This window comes from Poecilia reticulata, chromosome 2 (genome assembly GCF_904066995.2).
Source record: "Poecilia reticulata chromosome 2, P_reticulata-male-v2, whole genome shotgun sequence".
NCBI classification, from domain to species: Eukaryota; Metazoa; Chordata; class Actinopteri; order Cyprinodontiformes; family Poeciliidae; genus Poecilia; species Poecilia reticulata.
In genome coordinates, this window is record NC_088831.1 from 6,859,645 (window position 1) to 6,879,675 (window position 20,031).

At 37.9% G+C, this 20,031-nt stretch overlaps 1 protein-coding gene across 5 annotated transcripts in view; it reads left to right on the forward strand.

Moving 5' to 3' along the window:
- The window catches only part of LOC108165628 (rho guanine nucleotide exchange factor 7-like), a 37,611-nt gene extending 18,973 nt beyond the window's left edge, over positions 1–18,638 (forward strand). The window contains exons 1-23 of one of the 5 annotated variants that reach the window (XM_081616341.1): positions 2,184–2,315; positions 2,414–2,646; positions 4,279–4,362; positions 7,509–7,593; positions 7,677–7,801; positions 7,890–8,094; positions 8,835–8,926; positions 11,338–11,432; positions 11,520–11,615; positions 11,868–11,990; positions 12,069–12,207; positions 12,282–12,341; positions 12,437–12,583; positions 12,708–12,794; positions 12,909–12,987; positions 13,126–13,256; positions 13,357–13,572; positions 14,127–14,223; positions 14,344–14,433; positions 14,792–14,950; positions 15,174–15,270; positions 15,767–15,821; positions 16,184–18,638. In XM_081616341.1, the coding sequence (XP_081472467.1) occupies positions 2,482–2,646; positions 4,279–4,362; positions 7,509–7,593; positions 7,677–7,801; positions 7,890–8,094; positions 8,835–8,926; positions 11,338–11,432; positions 11,520–11,615; positions 11,868–11,990; positions 12,069–12,207; positions 12,282–12,341; positions 12,437–12,583; positions 12,708–12,794; positions 12,909–12,987; positions 13,126–13,256; positions 13,357–13,572; positions 14,127–14,223; positions 14,344–14,433; positions 14,792–14,950; positions 15,174–15,270; positions 15,767–15,821; positions 16,184–16,306 (2,550 nt within the window). In that variant the 5' untranslated portion in view covers positions 2,184–2,315; positions 2,414–2,481 and the 3' untranslated portion in view covers positions 16,307–18,638. The other 4 variants (XR_014091162.1, XM_081616336.1, XM_081616346.1 and 1 more) reach the window with 4 other exon arrangements.
- The last annotated feature ends 1,393 nt before the right edge of the window (positions 18,639–20,031 follow it).

The window sequence follows — 20,031 nt, forward strand, 5'->3', positions numbered from 1 at the left end:
TATATTGCTTTTAGCAATTCTCAATTAGCTATGCTTGTGCTTTTAGGTTAGTAGTCTCTCATATATTTCCCTGCAGATTTGTTGTAGTCAGTCAAGGGTTTTCGACCACCTCAAAAGCCTGATGGCAGCTGTTGATAGCTTTCTCTTTCCGCCACCAGGTGGCGCAGCCTCTGCTCTTTTAGCTTTAAGCTACACTATTCCTCCAGACACATTTCTGGGAATATTCTCTGCCTTTTCTATCTTTTTTTTATCCTTTTTGATCTCTTTTGATGTGTTTCTTTGAGTTCGACATATTTCTAACATGTGATGAAACATTATCGTTTGCCTTTTAAAGAGTTCTGTTTAGGCGGTTTAATAATCATGAGACCACAACAGTGAAAGTAGGGTTTGCGTTTGAAATATTTCTCTCATGTTTCAGTATTTTTAGGGGCAACTTTATGTGGAGGAATGTGTATTTATCACGTTAGACCACTTTGATCCTTTTTTGACATTTATTTAATGTAATTTATGTGAATTTGACCCAGAAGAGGGTTCACAATTGTTTTTGAAATCATTTATTATGTTCTCTTTGAGTTTCTCGTAGAGTTGTTATTTTCATTTACTTTTTACCTTGTTTGGTAGAGATGAAGATAACACAAATTAAAAATGTTCCTTAAAGTTTCTGAGTTTTGCAATTTCAAACTATATCAAGAGCAGGAACTATATGTTAACATCAGAAGCTTTCTTTTTGAGTAGACTTCTGTTTTCTTCTATGTGTTGCAGCCTTTGGACTTTTTCACATTTTGGTCACACTAATTTCACTTTACAAATAAAAAGTGAAATCTAGAGAGTGTAGCATGCAGCTGTCTTCATTTCCCTTCACTCTGAAATCCAAAGGTAAGCCATAAAAAATTCAGACTTTGATTTGTAAAACTTTCAACAGCCATGTATTAGTCGCCTTCTCTCTCACTCTCACAACTAGGTCTGTTGTTTGAAATCAAAATAAAATACATTAAAGTCTGAGCTGAGGAAATGTGTAAAGAGGTATAAACATTTAATAGGTAATAGTTAAACACAAAAGGAAAATCGCTCTTCATCGTTTTCACACAGGACTTCACACTTTGAAGCAGTTAGGGTGTTTCCACTCCTCCTGCCATCCTGTTGATTACTTTGTAACCTTTGACCTTATACCTGTAAGAAAATGTATGCATCATTAAATCTCTTAAATTAGCCACTTTGTCAAATTGAACCTTAAAATTTTATATTCATATTCCCTTCTTTGATGTTTCATATCTTAATGACTTTTTGTTTAACTAGAAGCAGAGTTTTCAGGGATGTTCTTTATTTAAGAATTGATCTCTCTGGCCTTCCTGCAAAAAATCTGGCAGAAATGCAATCGGCATGATCACACCATTGCCATAGTCATGCTTGGTGGTGGCAACATCATGCTGTGAGTGCAAGGGTAGTTTTTTTGGTCAAAGTTATGTGGATGGAGATAAATATATTGAAGTTCTGAAAGAAATAGCTGCAGAAATGTTCAGGTTTCATTTTCAGTGGACTTAAAACGTCTTCAAACTGTGATTTTTCTAGGAAACCTAAATGCTGTTTACAAAATTTATGCCAAAATCTAAATGAACATCGGGATGTAGTTGGAAAAACTACTTTCAGCAAAATGTAGAAACCAAAGTGTCCAACAGAGTCCATTTTGGTAGAGCTGCTTACATATTTTACAACCTTTTTCAGTTTATTCAGTTTATTCAGTTTTTTTTAAATAACACAATTTGTTTTAAATAAATAAAACAAATTAAACCCCTGACAGTAATGAGCTCTTTAGCAGTTTCTGCTCATCCCAATTCGTCTCATTACTTAATTAATATGTTTTTACATTAAAAATGCTGTATAAGAGATTTTGTGGTGCAAGAAATAGGAATAATTTCCCATCAAATTATTTGTGATTACCTCTCTGTGTCTGTGCTGCCTATGGTGAAAATTACAGAGCGACAGAACAGAAATTAGTTGAGTTTCTTTCAAATTAAAAGCACTGATTTAAGTCTTCATGTGAACAGATTTTGATAATTGTTGCTTGCTGTTAGCAAAAACCCAATTTCTGAGTTTTCCGCATTGATTGGCATCGCTAAGACCCCCCCTCCGACTCTGATTGGTTCTTTGGTTGGGTGTGGTGCATGTCTTCAGACAGCAAATGTAGCACATGAGGCGCATGAGATCGACGTATTTACAGATTTCCACTTTTACTTTGAAAACTGCCAAAGGAAGTCATTTCTTACAGCTTCTAACTTGATGAATCTGCTGGCCGCTACAGCTGTGCACAAAGCAAGGTGATACCAACATCCTCAGGAAGAGAGGAGAGGAAGAGGGAGGAGGAGGAAGGAGCGATCTTGTTTCTCACTGCCAGCTCCGTTCCTTCTGTTTCCAGGCTGTGGGGTTTTCACCCAGCCTGGACTGACTGAGCTGCTGCTGTACGACGATCCGAGACGCCAAATCATGAATTCGGCAGAGCAGACGGTAACGTGGCTTATCACGCTGGGGGTCCTGGAGTCTCCCAAGAAGAGCGTGTCGGATCCAGAGGCTTTCCTCCAGGCGTCCCTGCAGGATGGAGTGGTTCTGTGCAGGCTGCTGGAGCGACTCAGACCCGGGACGGTGGACAAAGTAAGCAGTCTAAAAATGGAAAACCACACGGAAGGCTGATTTTTCCACTAATCTGAAGGCTGTTTTCGGTACATTATGAGTAAAAATGATCAAGTTGTTAAATAAAATTAAATAACTGGAGGTCCCAAATAGGCTACAGTATGTTTTCGGTATTTTGCGCTCAGATATGTTCTACTTTTGTAAAAACGGAAAAAAATAAAAAATAAAAAAATAAATCTATATCTCAATTATTTTTGATGGCTATTGTTACACTTGAATTAAAACAAGTGTTGTTGTTTTGAAAAGTACTGCTTATGTAAATATGATGGTGTAATTGCAAAATACTTTTGAAATTTTTAAAACGAGCAACAAGAAGAACATGTTAAATTTGGCTGGCAATTTGTGTAAACGGCTAAACTTAATATAAAATGTTCACAATGGAGTTTAAATAAAACATTAGCTAAAAAAGAGCAGTTTGAATGTACTGCAAAGGGCAAAATGCCTCAGTTTGATCATCCAAACACAATAAGATTCTGATATGCAAACTAAGAAAAGAAAAAACCCAAAAGAGAGCCACATATCAGTCTTTTTCTGGGTATCAATGGCTTTGTTTGATAGATGTAGGTCTGACTCCAACAAAAAACATAAAAGAATCACAAGATTGTCCCTATATGCATCAAAGTCTATGTCCCAATTTCCCAAACATTTTTGTTTGCTCAATTCAAAGAAGGCATTAAAGTGTGTGAGACTGTTCACAACAACCGGTCTTCTGCAAGCTTGGCCACAAAAGGAATTCAAACTCGTATAAAAAATACAAAATAAACTCTCTTGAATTGTTTAGAGATATAGATACTCAGCTCTTTATTGGGACTGTTAACTTTTGTTTTGGTTTTTAAGTTTGACCTGCCATTTCTTATTTTGGCGAAGTTCACTTTTTCCTTTACAACAATCACAATCCTTAATCAAATCCTTATTTATGTTTTTTTTAACCATATAATCTCACAGGTGTGCAAGGTTATTCCCATTTGCACCAGAGCACGCACTCGTACGACACTCACGCGCTTATTTCCGACCACGCCCCCAAGACTCATGGACAATGGACTTTGCGTCTCTTAACGTCACATCCTCCTTCAGCTTTGCGCAGTTGCAGAAAAGTTTGATTGAAAATTTGATTTTAAATAGCTTTTGGTAAAACAACCCAGTAAATAACAACAAAACTAAACCCCGGGGAGAGAGAATGCGCTCTTCAAAATAACATAAAGGACAATCATGTCACCAGATGTCAATGGGAGAAACTGTTTAATTCTTGAAAACTTTAGTCTTTCTGGGGGTATTATAGATTAGAAATGCATAAGCACTCGATGAAATAATATCGAGTGCTTAGTTATCGCTATAAAGCAAAAATAATAATAATAAAAAAGTCGCATTTCAAGCTTGTTTGGCAATGGTTTGCTTTACTTTGAAAGGTAAAACCGGAAGTTGTGCTGATTAGGTTGCTTGATCCTGGAAAGCAGCAAGTGCACAGACTGAGCGTCTGTGGGTTAAAAAAAAAGACGTCTGTCAGTCAAGGAAACTCTTTGAAATCTGCCATAGGGGTTAATTACCGCTTCAGAAGAGTATTTGAAACTGAACCCGTTTTCTTTTAATTCATAGTTTATCCAGGAACCGAGGAGCGACAGCGAGTGTCAGAGGAACATTGCGGAGTTTATTAAGGGCTGCGGGGCTTTCAGTGTAGAGGTGAGTCTCTCCATCAGTTGTGTATTTATTTAGTTACACTACGAGGCTATTTAAATAATAATAATAAAAAAAACACGTGTAGCTTTGTTTTTCTTGTGTAGAACCGCCTTTAAAAATGTTATTTTGACAATTTATAAGTCGTGTCTTAAAGCTGCGAGACAGCAAGAGTAACGCTTTTATATGGAAATTTATCATAAAAAGTGCCTTTGTTTTGTCACTTTGAGTAGTTAGCTACAAATATTAACTACCAAGATTCTATGGTCATGATTTTAAAATGGCTTGTTGGTCTCAATACTGCTCTTTCATTAGTCTGTATTTTATTGCTTTTCTTTAGCTTGCAGTTGTTTCTAAAGCTCTTTATATTACTCTGGCCCCACCGTGAGACTATTATTACCACCGCTTAATAAATCACTAATTGATTGTGATTAGCTAACTTTTTAAAATCAGTTTTTTGATCCATATTAAGGCATGACTGCTTTGAGACTTTTAGAATCAGGAAATGATCTCTGGGATGTATTTATTGCAGCAATGAATTATGTCAAGGAAAATGTCTGGCTGTCAGTTTTAAGCTGAAGTACATTTATGTGCCAGGATCGTGATTTAATGCAAACCAGCAAGAAAGACTCATAAAAGCAAAATGAGGGTGGCCTGGAGTGGCCTAGTCAAAGTCAGGAGTTAAGTCTGATTTAACTGCTGTGGCATGATTAATTTTTGTTGCCCTCCAGTATCACTGACTTCTGCAAAGCAGTGGTCCTGCACCACAACTTATTCCAAATGCTTATTTGGGGAAAAAAAAAAGTTTTCATATTGTCTAGGTAGAAAAAAAAAAATCTGCAGGGTAGCAAATACTTTGGTTGTGGATTCAAAACAAGCGAGAGAGATTATTTTTGTCCTCACTTTGGCTGCTCCCAAAATATGTATTTGCTGCCTGTGGTTCATTGGTAGTTATGGAAACAGGAGGCTCAGATTCACTTTGATAGGATGTTGATTTTTTTTTTCTTTCTTTTTTTACTTGACAGGAATGTTAAGTCTGTGGAACTGATTCCTAAATGAGCGCGTCTTGAATAGGATCGCAGTGCATTTTGATGTTTTTTTTAATCTTCTGTTGGTGGGATATAAAGTAAATTCAGGGACAATCTGGTATTTGTCTTTCTGGCACAGTTCAAAAGGACAACGCAGGGCGTTTGCCTTTCTGTTTGCATTTCTAAATGGGTCATGGCAGGTTATGACCTCCTTCTCAGTGAGTATGCAGAGAGAGCCAGAGAATAATGTTCAAAACGACAAACATCCTCTCACACAGTATTGATTTCAGCCGTGGGAAAAAGAAGAGTGGGATCATAATGGAAGAGCTTGTGCAGCATGTAGACTCCTAACAAGGTTCTGCAGTGGATTTGTAAGATACATGGGCTATTTTTATTTTTTTCTTAAATCTTGAATCCTTGAGGAAGGATGGTGAGAGCATTAAATGGATAAAATGAGGGGGAGGGGAAGAGTGGGCTGATGTAATGTAGTCTGCCAGGCATCCAGTGGATTTTCCAATCAGCTTGATTAGAGGAATGGCAGCCATGTCACTGGGAGCCAAGGTCTCCGTTACGAGCAGTCGGGAGTAATTCCCCCAGACAGTCGTGAAGCAGGCGGAGGGCAGGCCAGACCGAGTGTCGCACAGAGGAGGATTACACAGAGGAGGGCGACGCGAGCGTAGACAACTCGGACTTTGATTAACGGAAGCAGCACAGGAAGCGGTCAGATAAAAAAAAACAACCCAAAAACGCTGGTGGACGTTTGATTGTAGTTGTAGAAAAGCTACCTCATTGTAGCTGTAAATCATTTAAACTGTAGTCAAGTAAGCTGCTTAAGCTATCACAGAAAAGCATATGGTGACAAAGTAATAATATTAGCTGTGTTTAGTCTTATCTGAGAGTGATTATAAGGTTTTTGAAAGTTATGTGTTTCTACTAAAACAGATTTAAAAAGGAGAAAATTGCTCCTCCTTTTAGTGAAATTCATTTGGTAAACTCATAAAATGTACAGGAATAACTTGGTTTAAGCTCCGACTTTCACTGCATCACATTCCAGTCCTGCTTTCCCATAGAGTTGCTTTTAACTTCAGCTTAGCGGATGTCGGCTTCGGTTAATATTTTTCATTAACTAGACATTTTGTCTTGTGATTTTTTTTTTATAAACAAATGGATGTTACTTGTTTCCATTCATTATATAAAGATTAAATTAATTTAACAGAAGCTGTTAGAAGCTATTCCTCTCTAAAATCGAATGTTAAGACTAGGGCGTGTAGAAACAACAGTTGACAGATCAATTGCAGCATAAGTAAAACTTTTATTCAGGCTGAGGCCTCGCTGTATAATTTTATTCTTTCTTTTACCTAATTTTACCCTCAATTACCAGTCGGTGAAGTTTTGGGTCGTTGTTGCTTTAGCTGTAGTCAGTTGGCACAAAGTCGCCCCAAAATGTTTTGGTGAGATCAGCAACCCAAGCCAAATGCAAAAGAATGTATCTGGAAGTGTTTGGCTCATTGTGCTGCTAAGATTTTGCGGATTAATTTGCCACTAGAACCTTTAAAAAGGACACTACACTGAAAACAAACAAGCTATAAAAAGCTCAAACCATGGTTTGCAAATGATCTGAAACAATGTATTAATAGTTAAAATCCTCATCACATATGGTTCCATCTTCACAATCTGCTAATATAAACATGTTGCTGTGTGTGGTTTACACAGGATTAGGAGCTTCGGAGGTGTTTTGATTCTGGCTGCGTGTGTTGCCAGTAACATGTGTGATCGAGCGATTACAAGAGGGAAGCTCAGACTTAATCCGCCTTCAGACCAAAGTTGGATCAGAGAATTAATGCAGCATTTGGCTCAGTTTTGCTTCATTTTTAGGGTGACGTACTTCTTAGAATGCAAACCAAATTCATTTATTGCATTTATGAGTTTCTCAAAAGGTGTGAAAAGCTTTTTTTTTTTCTCGTCAGAGAGAACTCCTTTTTTTTTGTATGTCTAAGTTTCTTTTTTTAATTCTTTGTGGATAAATTTTGGCCCTCTGTCTAGGTTGTTCAAAAACAAACTTTGACTAGGCTAAAAAAATAAAATAAAATAAATAACACTAACATTTTTTTTTTTGTTTCCAAGGCTTTTGAAGTGAGCGACCTCCTGCAGGGACTGAACTTCTCCAAAGTACTAAACTCCTTGGTTGCTCTTAACAAAGCCACTGAAGGTAAGAGTCAGGTGTTTGGGGCCATCTTAGGTGTTCATCTCTTTTCGGGTGTTATGGTTTTGCTTCCTGCTGTGTGCCTGCAGAGTTGTCCGTCCCAGGAGACGGCGTATGCGTGCCGCACCCCTCCAATCTACGGATCAAATCGTTCGACTCTCTGAACACTCAAAGTCGCTCCTCTAAGCTGCAGCAGCCTCAGTACCGCAGCCTGGTGAGTCATGCTGCCAACGTCGGCGTTGCAACTCCAGCCAGACGTTGCTGCGTTTTCCCATTAAAACGGCCTCTCCGCTCTACCGTAGGACATGTCGGATGGCGGCGTGTGCGGCCAGCTGCTGGTCAAAGCGCGTTTCGCCTTCCAGCCGACCAACGAGGACGAGCTCTCCTTCTCCAAGGGTGACGTCATCTGTGTGACCAAGCAGGTGGAGGGGGGCTGGTGGGAAGGCTCGCTGAACGACAGGACTGGCTGGTTCCCCAGTAACTACGTGCGGGAGCTGAAAGGAAGCGGTGGGTGCTGACGAATACGGAAAGCCTTTAGTTGAAGATGCTGAAATATCAACGTGCTGTTCGGATTTTCACTTCTTTATAACAATTGGCATCAGAGACACTGTAAGAGCTGCACTTTATAGTTGAGTCTGTGCAGCTGCTTCTACAGTCAGGATGATCAGATCCTCGTGGCTCGTCTATAGTCTTGGTTTGCTGTGCTGCTTCCAAATTCAGGAAGCTTCACATGGACACAAAGAAAGGAAGTTCCTGAGCTGCTGCTTAAAAAGGAAATTCCTAACGGAAAACAACAACTTAGACAGCAGCAGGCTGGGATGTAGCAGAGGATACATAAGCCCCGTTAAAATAGTTTCATTCATTTTGATCTCTTTAAGTACAGTAAGATACTCATTACTCAGAAAAGATTTATCCTGGCTTTACAATGCAATGTGTATTTAACTGGAATGATTATAACAGTATGCCTGTTAGGAGTCATGCAGAACTATAATGTTCAAACCAAAAGCTGAAAGATAACTTTTGGGGTTTCATTAGCTATAAGCTCCAATGATTACAATAGAAAAACACACATTTTAAATCAATCACGCTTTATAGAAAGGTGTGATGGTGTAAGGAATCTATATAATATTAATTGAACATCAATTCCTTTTCAATGACGGTCTAACAATCAGAGATGCACTTGAATGTTGTGCTTGTAACATGTGTTGTCCTCTGATTGGAGCAGTAAGACTTTGTTCTGTTTTTAGACAAAACAGCAGACAAGCCAAAGTGTGGGACTCTGAAAAGTCCCCCAAAAGGTTTGGACACCACCATCATCTCAAAGACCTATTACAACATGGTGAGTATCTATGGAGGACCAAAACCGACATAATAAAAAATAAAAGAATAAATGTATAAATAAAAGAATAATTATATATTTTGATAAGAAATAAAAGCATAAATGTATATTTAGTTTTTCCTTTTCCTTACACATGAGTTTCCATCAAGTAACGTATATATATTTTTTTTCATTTCCCCTGAACATGCGTTTGTCAAGAAAAATAGATATTTTGCTTTGTCTTTTTTTGCTTCTCTCTTTTCTGCTTGCTGTATTTCTGCTTGGTCTTTTTCCGTTTGCTGTATTTCTGCTGCATCAATATGTTAATGAGGAGAGCTGTCCAGCTCCTCTACTATTGGCCAATAGAGCTTTGGAACCAACGTCACTACATGAGACGTTGCTGGGCGTTCAGCTCGCTCGGTGCATTCTTTACAGGCCACAGACTAAAACAAACTTTATCCCGGTGGTTTTAATGTGTTACCAACTGCAGTGACGTTAGTTGTGAGTTGGATATTCCAATGTCTGCCGAGAAAGCAGCGTTTAGCTCTAGGTTGATCCGATTTATGAAAGCTAATTTCGGCCAGCTGTTCTTCAGCTCCCTCCTCAGCGCTCAGAGGTTCACTTAGGGCTGTCAACAAATGTTAATAAATGCCTTGCCTTATGACCAACTGATCCAAAAAAGTGGTAATTCATGCTTTTACTTGAAGCAGACTACCCTCTTTTAAAATGTCAAGTCATATTCAATAATATTCAAAGCTCTATTGGCCAATAGTAGAGGAGCTGGACAGCTCTCCTCATTAACATATTGATGCAGCAGAAAAAGACCAAGCAAAAATACAGCAAGCAGAAAAGAGAGAAGCAAAAAAAGACGAAGCAAAATATCTATTTTTCTTGACAAAATGAAAAATGTCATATTAACATGTAAAGGCGAAATGTATAGGGGAAATGAAAAAGAAAATATATACATGACGGAAACTCATGTAAGGAAAAGGAAAAACTAAATATATATTTATTTATTTATATATATATTTATTCTTTTATTTCTTATAAAATAGTTTTGGTCCTCCAAAAATATATTTATGCTTTTATTTCTTATCAAAATATATATTTATTATTTTATTTATATTATTTTATTTCTTATTATGTCGGTTTTGGTCCTCCATAAGTATCAGTGTGTCAAGAAATCTAACCTCCTATTGTGCTCACTAATGTTTACTTAACAAGCCAGCTCAAAGTCTTTTACCAGAAGTTACACGTTTGGCTAAAATGATGGTTTGCAAAAAATTTTAAAATAAAACTTTTTTTGTTTGTTTTTTTCTGTGGTGACTCAAGCTTGGAGGATGATTTTTCACATGGTGTGTCCACCTTCATGGGCTGTCGCAATCAATTATTTTTGATTCACACATCTAATTGGCCATGTCATAGCCATGTCTGTGTGTGTATAAAAGCATGGCATGATTTTGTGGAGCCCACATGGCACCCATGCATGTGTCAGGTCTGTGTTGACAGAGTGCGGCCAATGTAATGTAGGTTATTTCTTCCATCTCAGTGGTTTCTGGGGCAGCCTTGCCTCAGGGTGGACTCTTTCTGGTGCGAGTGTGTTTGAGTGTTTTTAATAATGTAGCAAGATGTCAGTCTCTGCAGACAGTCTTATCTCTGGTCGAGGAGCCTTTTTCTTTATACACTCGTATGCAGGTCGTGCCTGGAGTGAAAGCTGTTCCTGGACACTAATGCGAAAGAAAAAAATAGGATCCTGTTTTTATTTATTCAAAAAAACTAGCTCAGATGAAGATGTAGGCTTTGGGAATTTTTATGATCACTAACTATAATGACCTCTTTCATTCACTTGCCATAATAATATTTTCATGAAACATGTTAAAAATAAACTAGTGTGTACTTTAACACAGTATTGACAGATGAGTTATGTATTTTAAACCGTCAAATATATATTTTTCCACCACAAATGCCACGTGTCTCTCAGAGCATGAAAAGTGACTCGCAGATCCTCAAAGACTTGATGTTCCATAAAATCTGCTTCATTCTGCCAGGTTTAGACTCATAGCAGGAGATTTTCACACCAGCATGAGTCAGAAATAAATTTGTGATAGCAAATATATCTACAGACGTTTTTTTTTAAATCTTAGTTGCAAAATGTATGTTTTGTACAGTCTTCGCATAATTGCTCTGAATTTTTTTTTTGTGTGCATTTTTTGAGTGTATACTCTTCTTAATCACTTACTAAATTAGTAAGTATTATTTCAATAATTGATTAATCAGTTAATCCGATTAATTGTTTCAGCCCAACAATTAACCACAACTGTCTTGATGTTTCTCTCTGTATAAATTTCTGTTCATTTCCTTCAGAGATTCATGGAAAACATGGACAAGTGTAAAAAAAGGATTTCTTTTTACCAACTCTGTGTCTCTGACAGGTCCTACAGAACATCCTGGAGGCAGAGAGTGAATATTCGAAGGAGCTGCAGAGTCTCCTGGGGACGTACCTACGTCCACTTCACCCCACAGACAGGTAGACGTTCCTCACCCCCAACACTGTACAAATAAAATTTTACATTACAGCACGTATGTCTCAAAATCATTTTCTTCTACTTTCCAGACTTGGCAGTGTTGACATCGGTCATATTCAGGGAAATCTGGAAGAGATCTCTACATTTCAACAGATGCTTGTTCAGTCCTTGGATGAACAGACCAAGTCAGTTTGTTTTTGTCTTTGTCTGCAAAATTTCTTTATTTTTTTTTTTTGTCAGATTCAAAACTGCTAAGAAGAACACGTAGCACTATGTTTTTTGTATGTTTTAAAGTACTTTTAAATAAACTTTAAGTCAGAAGTAGATGCAGCAGCAGAGACATCTAGTGGTCAGCTGAATTTAGTATTTTTTTTCTGTGTAATTGCAGAAATACAAATTTTTCCATTCAGTCTGATATTGCAGTGTAATTTGTGTAGACTTCCAGAGAACCAGCAGAGAATCGGGGGTTTCTTTCTGAACCTGATGCCTGAGATGAAGGCCATATATGTGGCTTACTGCTCCAATCACCCGTCTGCAGTCAGCGTTCTCACACAGCACAGGTATGGACTCAAACCCTGAACACGTTTTGAAACTACAAACACTTTAAACTAACATGTTTATGAATGTGTGTCTCACAGCGATGATCTTGGGGAATATATGGAGTCAAAAGGAGCATCCAGTCCCGGGAACCTGACGCTAACAGTCAGTCTGAGCAAACCCTTCACCAGAATGGAAAGATACCCAGCACTGCTGAAGGAACTGGACAGACATATGGAAGTAAGAGTCTGTTTGTGGACCCAAAACTTCAGTCGACGCACATTCTTGTTTTTGATATTCTGGTCGTCTTTTAGGAGCAACACCCTGACCGAGCTGACCTCAGTGCTGCCATGGCAGCCTTCAAAGGCCTCGCAGTGAGAATGCTTCTTTTCCAGTTGTGAATCAGTTTTATTTCACATTTTGCAGAGTTTCTTTTTTTTTTTTTTTACCAGAGTGTGTTTTGACATAGGCAGAGTGTGAGGAGGTGAGAAAGAGGAAGAACCTGGAGCTGCAGATTCTGACTGAGCCAATCAGAAACTGGGAAGGAGAAGACATTAAAACTCTCGGCCCAGTTCTCCACATGTCCCAAGTCAAGGTTCACACGCAGAATTGCCAGGTACAAAACTCTGTGACGGAGGTGTTGAGTTTCGCTTTTTACCTGTCAAAGTCCGAATTGTTGTGATCTCGCCTGTGAGTCGAATCCAGCAGGATTTGGTGAACCACGTTTGTGTTTCTTCCAGGAGTCAAATGAACGCTTCCTCATCCTGTTCCCTCACACTCTGCTCATGCTCTCAGCTAGCCTCCGAATGAGTGGATTCATATACCAGGTATGTTATCATTATATTGCACAAATATTCATATGAATTGTTAGTTAGGCTCACCAACATTAAAGGAATTGATTTCCAGCTCTAAGGGGAACTCCTCTGTGTTTCTGTTTGTAGGGGAAAATGCCTCTATCAGGAATGCTCATCTCCAGAATTGAAGATGGAGAAAACCTGAAGAATGCCTTTGAAATATCTGGTCACTCCCCTCTTTTCTCTCTATTTTCAAAATAAAATCATGTCAATAGAGGTCATATTGTTCCAAAAGATAACCCACTTCATGAGCTTGATTATTAAATAACGCATCATCTCTAACTGTGTGCCTGTTGTTGAGCAGGAGGCCAATGTGAGCGCACGCAGATAGCTTGTAGCAGTCAGCGTGATCTGCAAGACTGGTTGGACCTCCTCACTAAACACACACACACCACACCGCCTCAAGTGTGCAAGCTTCAGGATGTTTGTTACACAGTAAGGCTCCATGTTGTACCATCAGCCAGTGAGTTGATGGACGTTGACCGTCGCTGCTCATTCGTTCGTCTCTTTCTTTTCTCCACTGTGTCGCGTCTAGTTGCCCTCCCATCCCGCCGCTCACTCCAGATATTCCGAGTCTCGCGGGGGGAGCCCTTACCACACCCTGCCTCATCCCTCCTTAAATGGGACAATTTCCAGCAGCAGCCCCGTGTGGGGACCGCTGGAGCCACCGTGCACCCCCAAACCCTGGACCCTGAGCTGCCTTCGCCCTGCACCTCCACTACGGCCGTCGGCTGCTCTGGGCTTCAAAGAGGTGCCGATCGCAAACCCGTTCACGCAAGCTTTCTTATAGACCCACACAAAGCAAGGCGTAATTGTGAAGTGGGAGGAACATGAAAGGGTTTTGAATATTTTTATAAACGGTGTGAAAAGTTAGCACACAGCTCCAGCTAGTTCAGTTAGTAATTAGTGATCAGGCCTGAAATCTGGCTGTAGTGGCAGACTCAAACCTGAGCCTTCAAAGACACATAAACACAGTTAAAAAGTCAGCCTTCTATCACCTGAAGAACATGTAACCTCCTGTTTAGGGTTTCTTTTGATTCATAATGACTGGAGCATTGATTGATACATTTAATGTTTATTTGCTTGGAGATTTTGATGATTGTGTTTTGACAAAATGTGATGTTTATTGCTTGTGTCATTATGAGTTATTGTAAGATGTTTTTATGGTGTAAAGCACCTTGTTAATGAAATGTGCTGTACAAAGAAACTTGTATGTAAATTTGAACCAAATGTTCTTGCAGTTACAGCTTTAAGTCTTTGAATTGTTTTTTATTTTATTTTTGCACTGATTTTTGTCTTTTAAAGGATGTAAGTAAAAGTCCCAAAAACAAGAGGCCGCTGCTCCCTACCATAAGGAAACCAGAGAGGAAACCATCGGAGGAAGATTTCACTGCTAGAAAGAGTGAGTTCAGCACACTGAAAACAATTGAGCTTTTGACAGGTTTATTCTTCGCATCAAAACTTTTGGATGTATCCTCAACATCTGTCATGTTTCTGTTCCTCCCACCTTCCTCTGCGTCAGGCACAGCGGCTCTGGAGGAGGACGCTCAGATACTGAAGGTGATCGAGGCTTACTGCACGAGTGCAAAGACTCGCCAGACTCTAAACTCAAGTGAGTTACTTTATTTCTTCATATCCACACACAGTGTCTCAAACTGTTAGTACTGTGAATCACTTTTACTTCAAAGCTTTTTTTTTTTACTAACGAGTTTTTCTCTCTCCTCTCTTTTCTCTGATATTCATTCAACCTCTTATGTCACCCTCATCCATTCTCTATTTTCCTATTTGTCCCAATTATTATTTTTGATTTGTCCTTGTGTTGTCATGCATTTTCCTATTTTGTTTGCGATTCTTGTCCAAACCGACTTTATGGTTTTTCCGACACCTTCTTCCACCTTTATCCAATATGATTTGATTTTATTCCCTCATCCTCCAAAACATGTAATTTGGTGTTTTATGGCACCGTAAAGCATGGCAGGGAACTGACCTCATGCACAACCATGTGCTGGCTGAGACCAGCCTCACAGTGGCTGCGCTCCCTAGTAACCTGCCATCTTCTGACCAATCAGAAGACTCCGATTATGACAGTATCTGGACTAATCAAAGTCACAGGACCGCCTCGTTTTCTCGTAAGACGTTGTTGTGAACCGTTTCTGCTGACTCAAAGTGTGTGATAGATGCTGTGTGGATGTCAGTGTGTTGCTGGAATCTTCCAGATACTTTTTTTAAAAATGTCTGATTCAGTTTCATTTAAGAATTACAATTAAGTTAGATTGTTTAAGTTGTGAAATACTCTGATTACCTTTTAAAAATTAAAAATAGATATTTTTTTTTTTACTTTTATTGTCTTAGGCTCCAGCAGAAAAGATGTCCATATGCTGTTCCCAGAGGAGGAGAAGATTATTGTTGAAGAAACGAGGAGCAACGGACAAACTGTAGTGGAGGAACGGTAATAAATCTGATTATAAGCACATCATATTTAAACGCAGGTCAATTGTTTGATGAACTTATGCATTGCAATGTATCAAATGATTTTTTGTAGATGTGATTCGTTCTATTTTACTTCATTTGGCTAATTTAAAGGGCTTGGTGACAAATACATTTCATTGTGATTTTTTTATATAGTATAAACATTGTGTGTTAAAGTATATGTGTAGACTAATACCCTTGCTGATTTTTATTAATAATATTCCTTTATGTCTATATATGGATGGCTGATGGAAGAAAAATATTAAAACGGAGCTCGCATATTTATTTTATTTTTGCACTAGTAGTTTTGGATTAAGTTCTACTTCTAAAAAAATTACCTCCTGCAACCGACATTCAGCTTCTTGCATTGGTTGTACTTTTTATTTTTGTGAAGGTAGCTTCCTCCTTTTCTCCTTGTTTTGGATCGACATTTAAACAGGTTATAGGGTATAAATTATATATTTTTTCTCCTGCAGGAGTCTGGTGGACACTGTTTATAGCCTCAGAGATGAGGTTCAGGAACTCAAGCAGGTCAGCTTCCTCTTTCTTTTTATGCCTACCTATATTCTATTTCATTTCAGGCCCAAAAATTGAGATTAGAATGAAGAAAAAAAAAATCATTTTGATATCTAAATTTTTGTTGTGTTCAGTTTAGCATTACGGGATACAGACTAACCAAGCAGTTGGTATTGGTCATACCAGTTTTCTTTCGTTTTAGGGTCACATTTTATGTGCATAAAAAAAATATAAAGCAGAAATTACACCACAAATTTTATGTGCATAAAATGCGTGCTGTGATTCCTACTTTGTTGTAGTATTGGTTTTTTGTCCCAGAGTTCTTGTTTTTTTTTCTCTTTTTTTTCTTTCTTAATCTGTCTCCTTCTGTTTTCCAGGACAACAAGAGAATAAAGCGGACGCTCGAGGAGGAGCAGCGAGCGAGAAAAGAGCTGGAGCGAATCGTCAGGCGGGTTCTGAAGAACATGAACGACCCGACCTGGGACGAGACTAACCTCTGAAACTGCTTCAGATTTTAAGCCAGGACCAATTTCTGACATTTAAATTATCATATGATGAGAGTTGTTAGCTGTGTGGACAGAAGCTGCCGGTAGTTTGTGCCACTCTTCATCACTTAATTTAACTTTAAAACCTTGAACTAACCCATGTGCCAAACCAGGGACCAGGAAACTTTCTGCCAGCTATCGATGAAGCCGCCCCTACTGTTCACGAAGTAATGAAGCCATAACAGCTGGTAGGCACGAGGATGTCACTTCAGTTCATCTTTTCTTCTGTTATTGGACCAATAATAATTTCCTTTTTCTTTCCTAGTGTTGTTGCTGCTCCTTCCACTGGTATCCAGGACTGTATTTTATTTGCTCCTGGTCCACAAATATGACAGTTTTAAATGAACAAGACACCATAGAAAAGTTCAGTAGTTAAGTCTTGATAAAAAAAAAAACAAAAAAACACACACACTGTCACTGTCAATCACAGTTCCTGTGAGAACTTTGCATTCACTCATAGTGATGCGTATAAATGCTTCTTTTTCCAGAGCGGAGTCATTACACAACATAACACTTAAAGCTGCAGTATGTAACTTTAATAAAGAATATGTTTATTAAGCATTTATTAAAACTGTCATCAATTCGTGACAATACATTATGATTCAGATAATCTGTGAAAAGACTGAGCTCCTCTGCTGCTGTTAATCACACGGCGAGTGATTGACAGTGCTAAGACCCGCCTCCTGGCTCTCATTGGTTGTTTCTAGTTAGCACTGGGAGAAGGCAGAGGAGCTTGATTTTTATTTTATTTTTTTCCCCAGATTATCTGTCAGTACTACCATACTGTTATGACATTATGACAGTTTCAACAAATGCATATAAAAAATATTTTCTACATACCGTTTGGTGGAGGTTTGACTTTAAACCAAATGTTAGTGGGTGTATCTATAATTCAGGCTCCAACTTCCTAACTTTAGAAATCATTCTAGTTTTATGGTGTATAATCATTCAGTCCTGGAAAAATGAGTTCACATGGTTCATTCCCATTAGGAGTTGCTATAAAACATTTAACTATATATTTTGTCTCCATATGAAATGAACATTTAAAGGAACCAACAAGCCAGCTATAAAGTTACCAAAAACATCATAAATCAGCCAATAATGCACCAGCGTTTATAAAGATTTATGAACTGCGGAAGAGTAATGAGATTATGTTATGGGACCACAGGGAAAAAAAATAACAGTCATATTTATCTTTGTTTTAATTTGATAAACTACAATAAAATATCTTGAAAAAGTTTGGTTTTCAAAAAACCTCAGGGCTTAATACCTTAAGTTTCCAGCTCCAAATTAACACCCATTTCTACTTTAATTTTTCAAGCAATATTTGAAGGTGTTCATAATGTTATATTGACTTGCACTGCCTCTTAAGCAAAAAAAAAAAAAAAATCTTTAATCAGTTATTTGGTTCTTTTACGTTTTAGAACCACTGTAACTTAAAAACATATTCCTTTCTGGCCTTAGAATCTATTCCTTTCATCATTAATGGTCAATAAAAATGCTTAGTTGTTCATGGTAAGACGACAAACATCAGAAGAGGCTTTCTACTGAACTCTGTTCAGTGGTTCCAACTTAGGTCTCATCCTTAATAATGCAATAAATGGGAAGTTTTTCATTCCTGTTGTCAAAACTGAATATTTTTCAGATACTATTGAGGCACTTTAGCTGTTAGATTTCTATAATCCATTGCAAAGTACAAGTTTGTTTGGTGAAACACTAAAAATGAGTAATAAAATAAAACTTAGTGCTAAATTGGAAATGTAATAATGGTAAAAACCATCCGACTCACTTTTTTGAGTTCTGCTTAAGCAATGCGACTGATGGGGGGGAACTCGATGCACATTTGTCTTTGCAAAGCCAAATTTAAAGCAATATTACACTGGAAAAGGTTTTTATTTTTGTCAATATGCAATTTACTGTTGAATAAGTCTTTTATTTATCTTTGTTTTCATTTTATTTTATTTTTTACTTGCTTTCATTAACACCTCTTTTCTACTTGACCCTGACTCACATCACATGTGATCTATAGAGCAGTTTTTCATCAGCAGTAGATGTACTGCTAAAACAAATATTGCTTATACCTTGACAACCTCTGTTGTGTTAGTTGTACGATCAAGTATGGCAATGATTTAACTATAACTTATGTATTTAGCTGTAACTGATGTAAATGTGTTCTGTGCCCTGGTGTTAGAATGATGAAAATGATTGCAGAGGTTACTATAACAACCATCTCTATTTATTTCACCTATTGATCTGCCCATGAATAAAATGCTGAATCCAAATGAAACTTGAGTCTGTCATTGAGAATAAAAAGATGATTACAGTGTTTTGTTCTGTGTCCACCAGCTTTGCTCTTCTTCACTGTATATCTGGGTTTTTTTCCTCCTGGAAGGTGAAACTGCACAGCAAATTCAAAAGCGTTAAATGTTTTAGTGTTGGACTTTGTGGAAAAGCAGAGTTAATTTTACACTTAGTCACATTCTGTTTATGTAACTTTGGGGTGTATATTATTAGTAGTAGTTAAAATCCAGTGTTAAAACAAATCAAATCTAGAGGTGTTAAAATGGAATCAATAACTCTTTACTTCTGAACTCTGAACTCCACCAGCGGCTCTAACACTGAAGGAGTTAATTCACTGACTCCGCCCCCAGAATCACAGATTCCCACCGAAGCGACAGCAGCAAAGTCATTTCAGGACTATTTACTTTCCACCTGTCTGAAGTGTTTACCGCGCTTGGTAAGTCATTTTTTTCTGAGATGGTTTATAACTATTATTTTGAGTTGAGCTCAACCTGTATGATAGACGTCACGTTCGCCACACGGCTCGGTGTTAGCATATTTAGCTTAGCATGCCGAATGTTAGCGGAGTATAAGTGTTGGAAAAAAATCAAGCCGGTGAACATTTAATCAAATTCTTGGCTAACGAACAGATCCGTAATAATCTGGAGTGTTTTTTATGATGTTGAACGTTTACATGCATATTGGTCAGATTTATCAACCATGAATTCTTCGAAGATTCAAGCTCCAAAAATGATTACGTATCTCTACATTTCTGTAATTGAGGCTTGTTGTTAGAGTTGTAGTAAAAATGTATTCCTTCGTTCCATTCCTCATTATGTTTTTTTGTTTATGATCCAGGCAGTAGAGGAGCATGTTGGTGTCCCCGTCCAAACTTCACGAACAGCCCAACAACCTGAAGACAGTCTGTTAGTGAGTGGACATCTCTGGTGGAGTGCAGAGAGGAACTGTCTCTTATCAACAGAAACATAAACTGGATAAGAAATTATGGATCTGAATATCAGGTTGGTCTGTTATGTAATGTAATATCTGGCAATCTACCTGTTGAAAGAAAATGCACTCTATCATATTACATGAACTGCATTGCATTGATACAGGCTTTACTTTCTCCACTTTGTACTTTGAACAATTTCTTGCATATATGATATAGAAGAAAAATGTATTAAGCATACTGCATTTTGTATTGCACAACTGATATGTTAGACCTTTTAATAAGCAATATGTGAATGAAAGTGACATGTGAAACATGCACATTATTCCACGTTGTAATATGTTTCGTAATTATGGTGCACGTTTTGAAATAAATACATTTGAGAAAATCATTGACTCTTTATTAAATGTTTATTTTCCAAAGAATTTCTAAAAGTTCAAAACAATAAAGT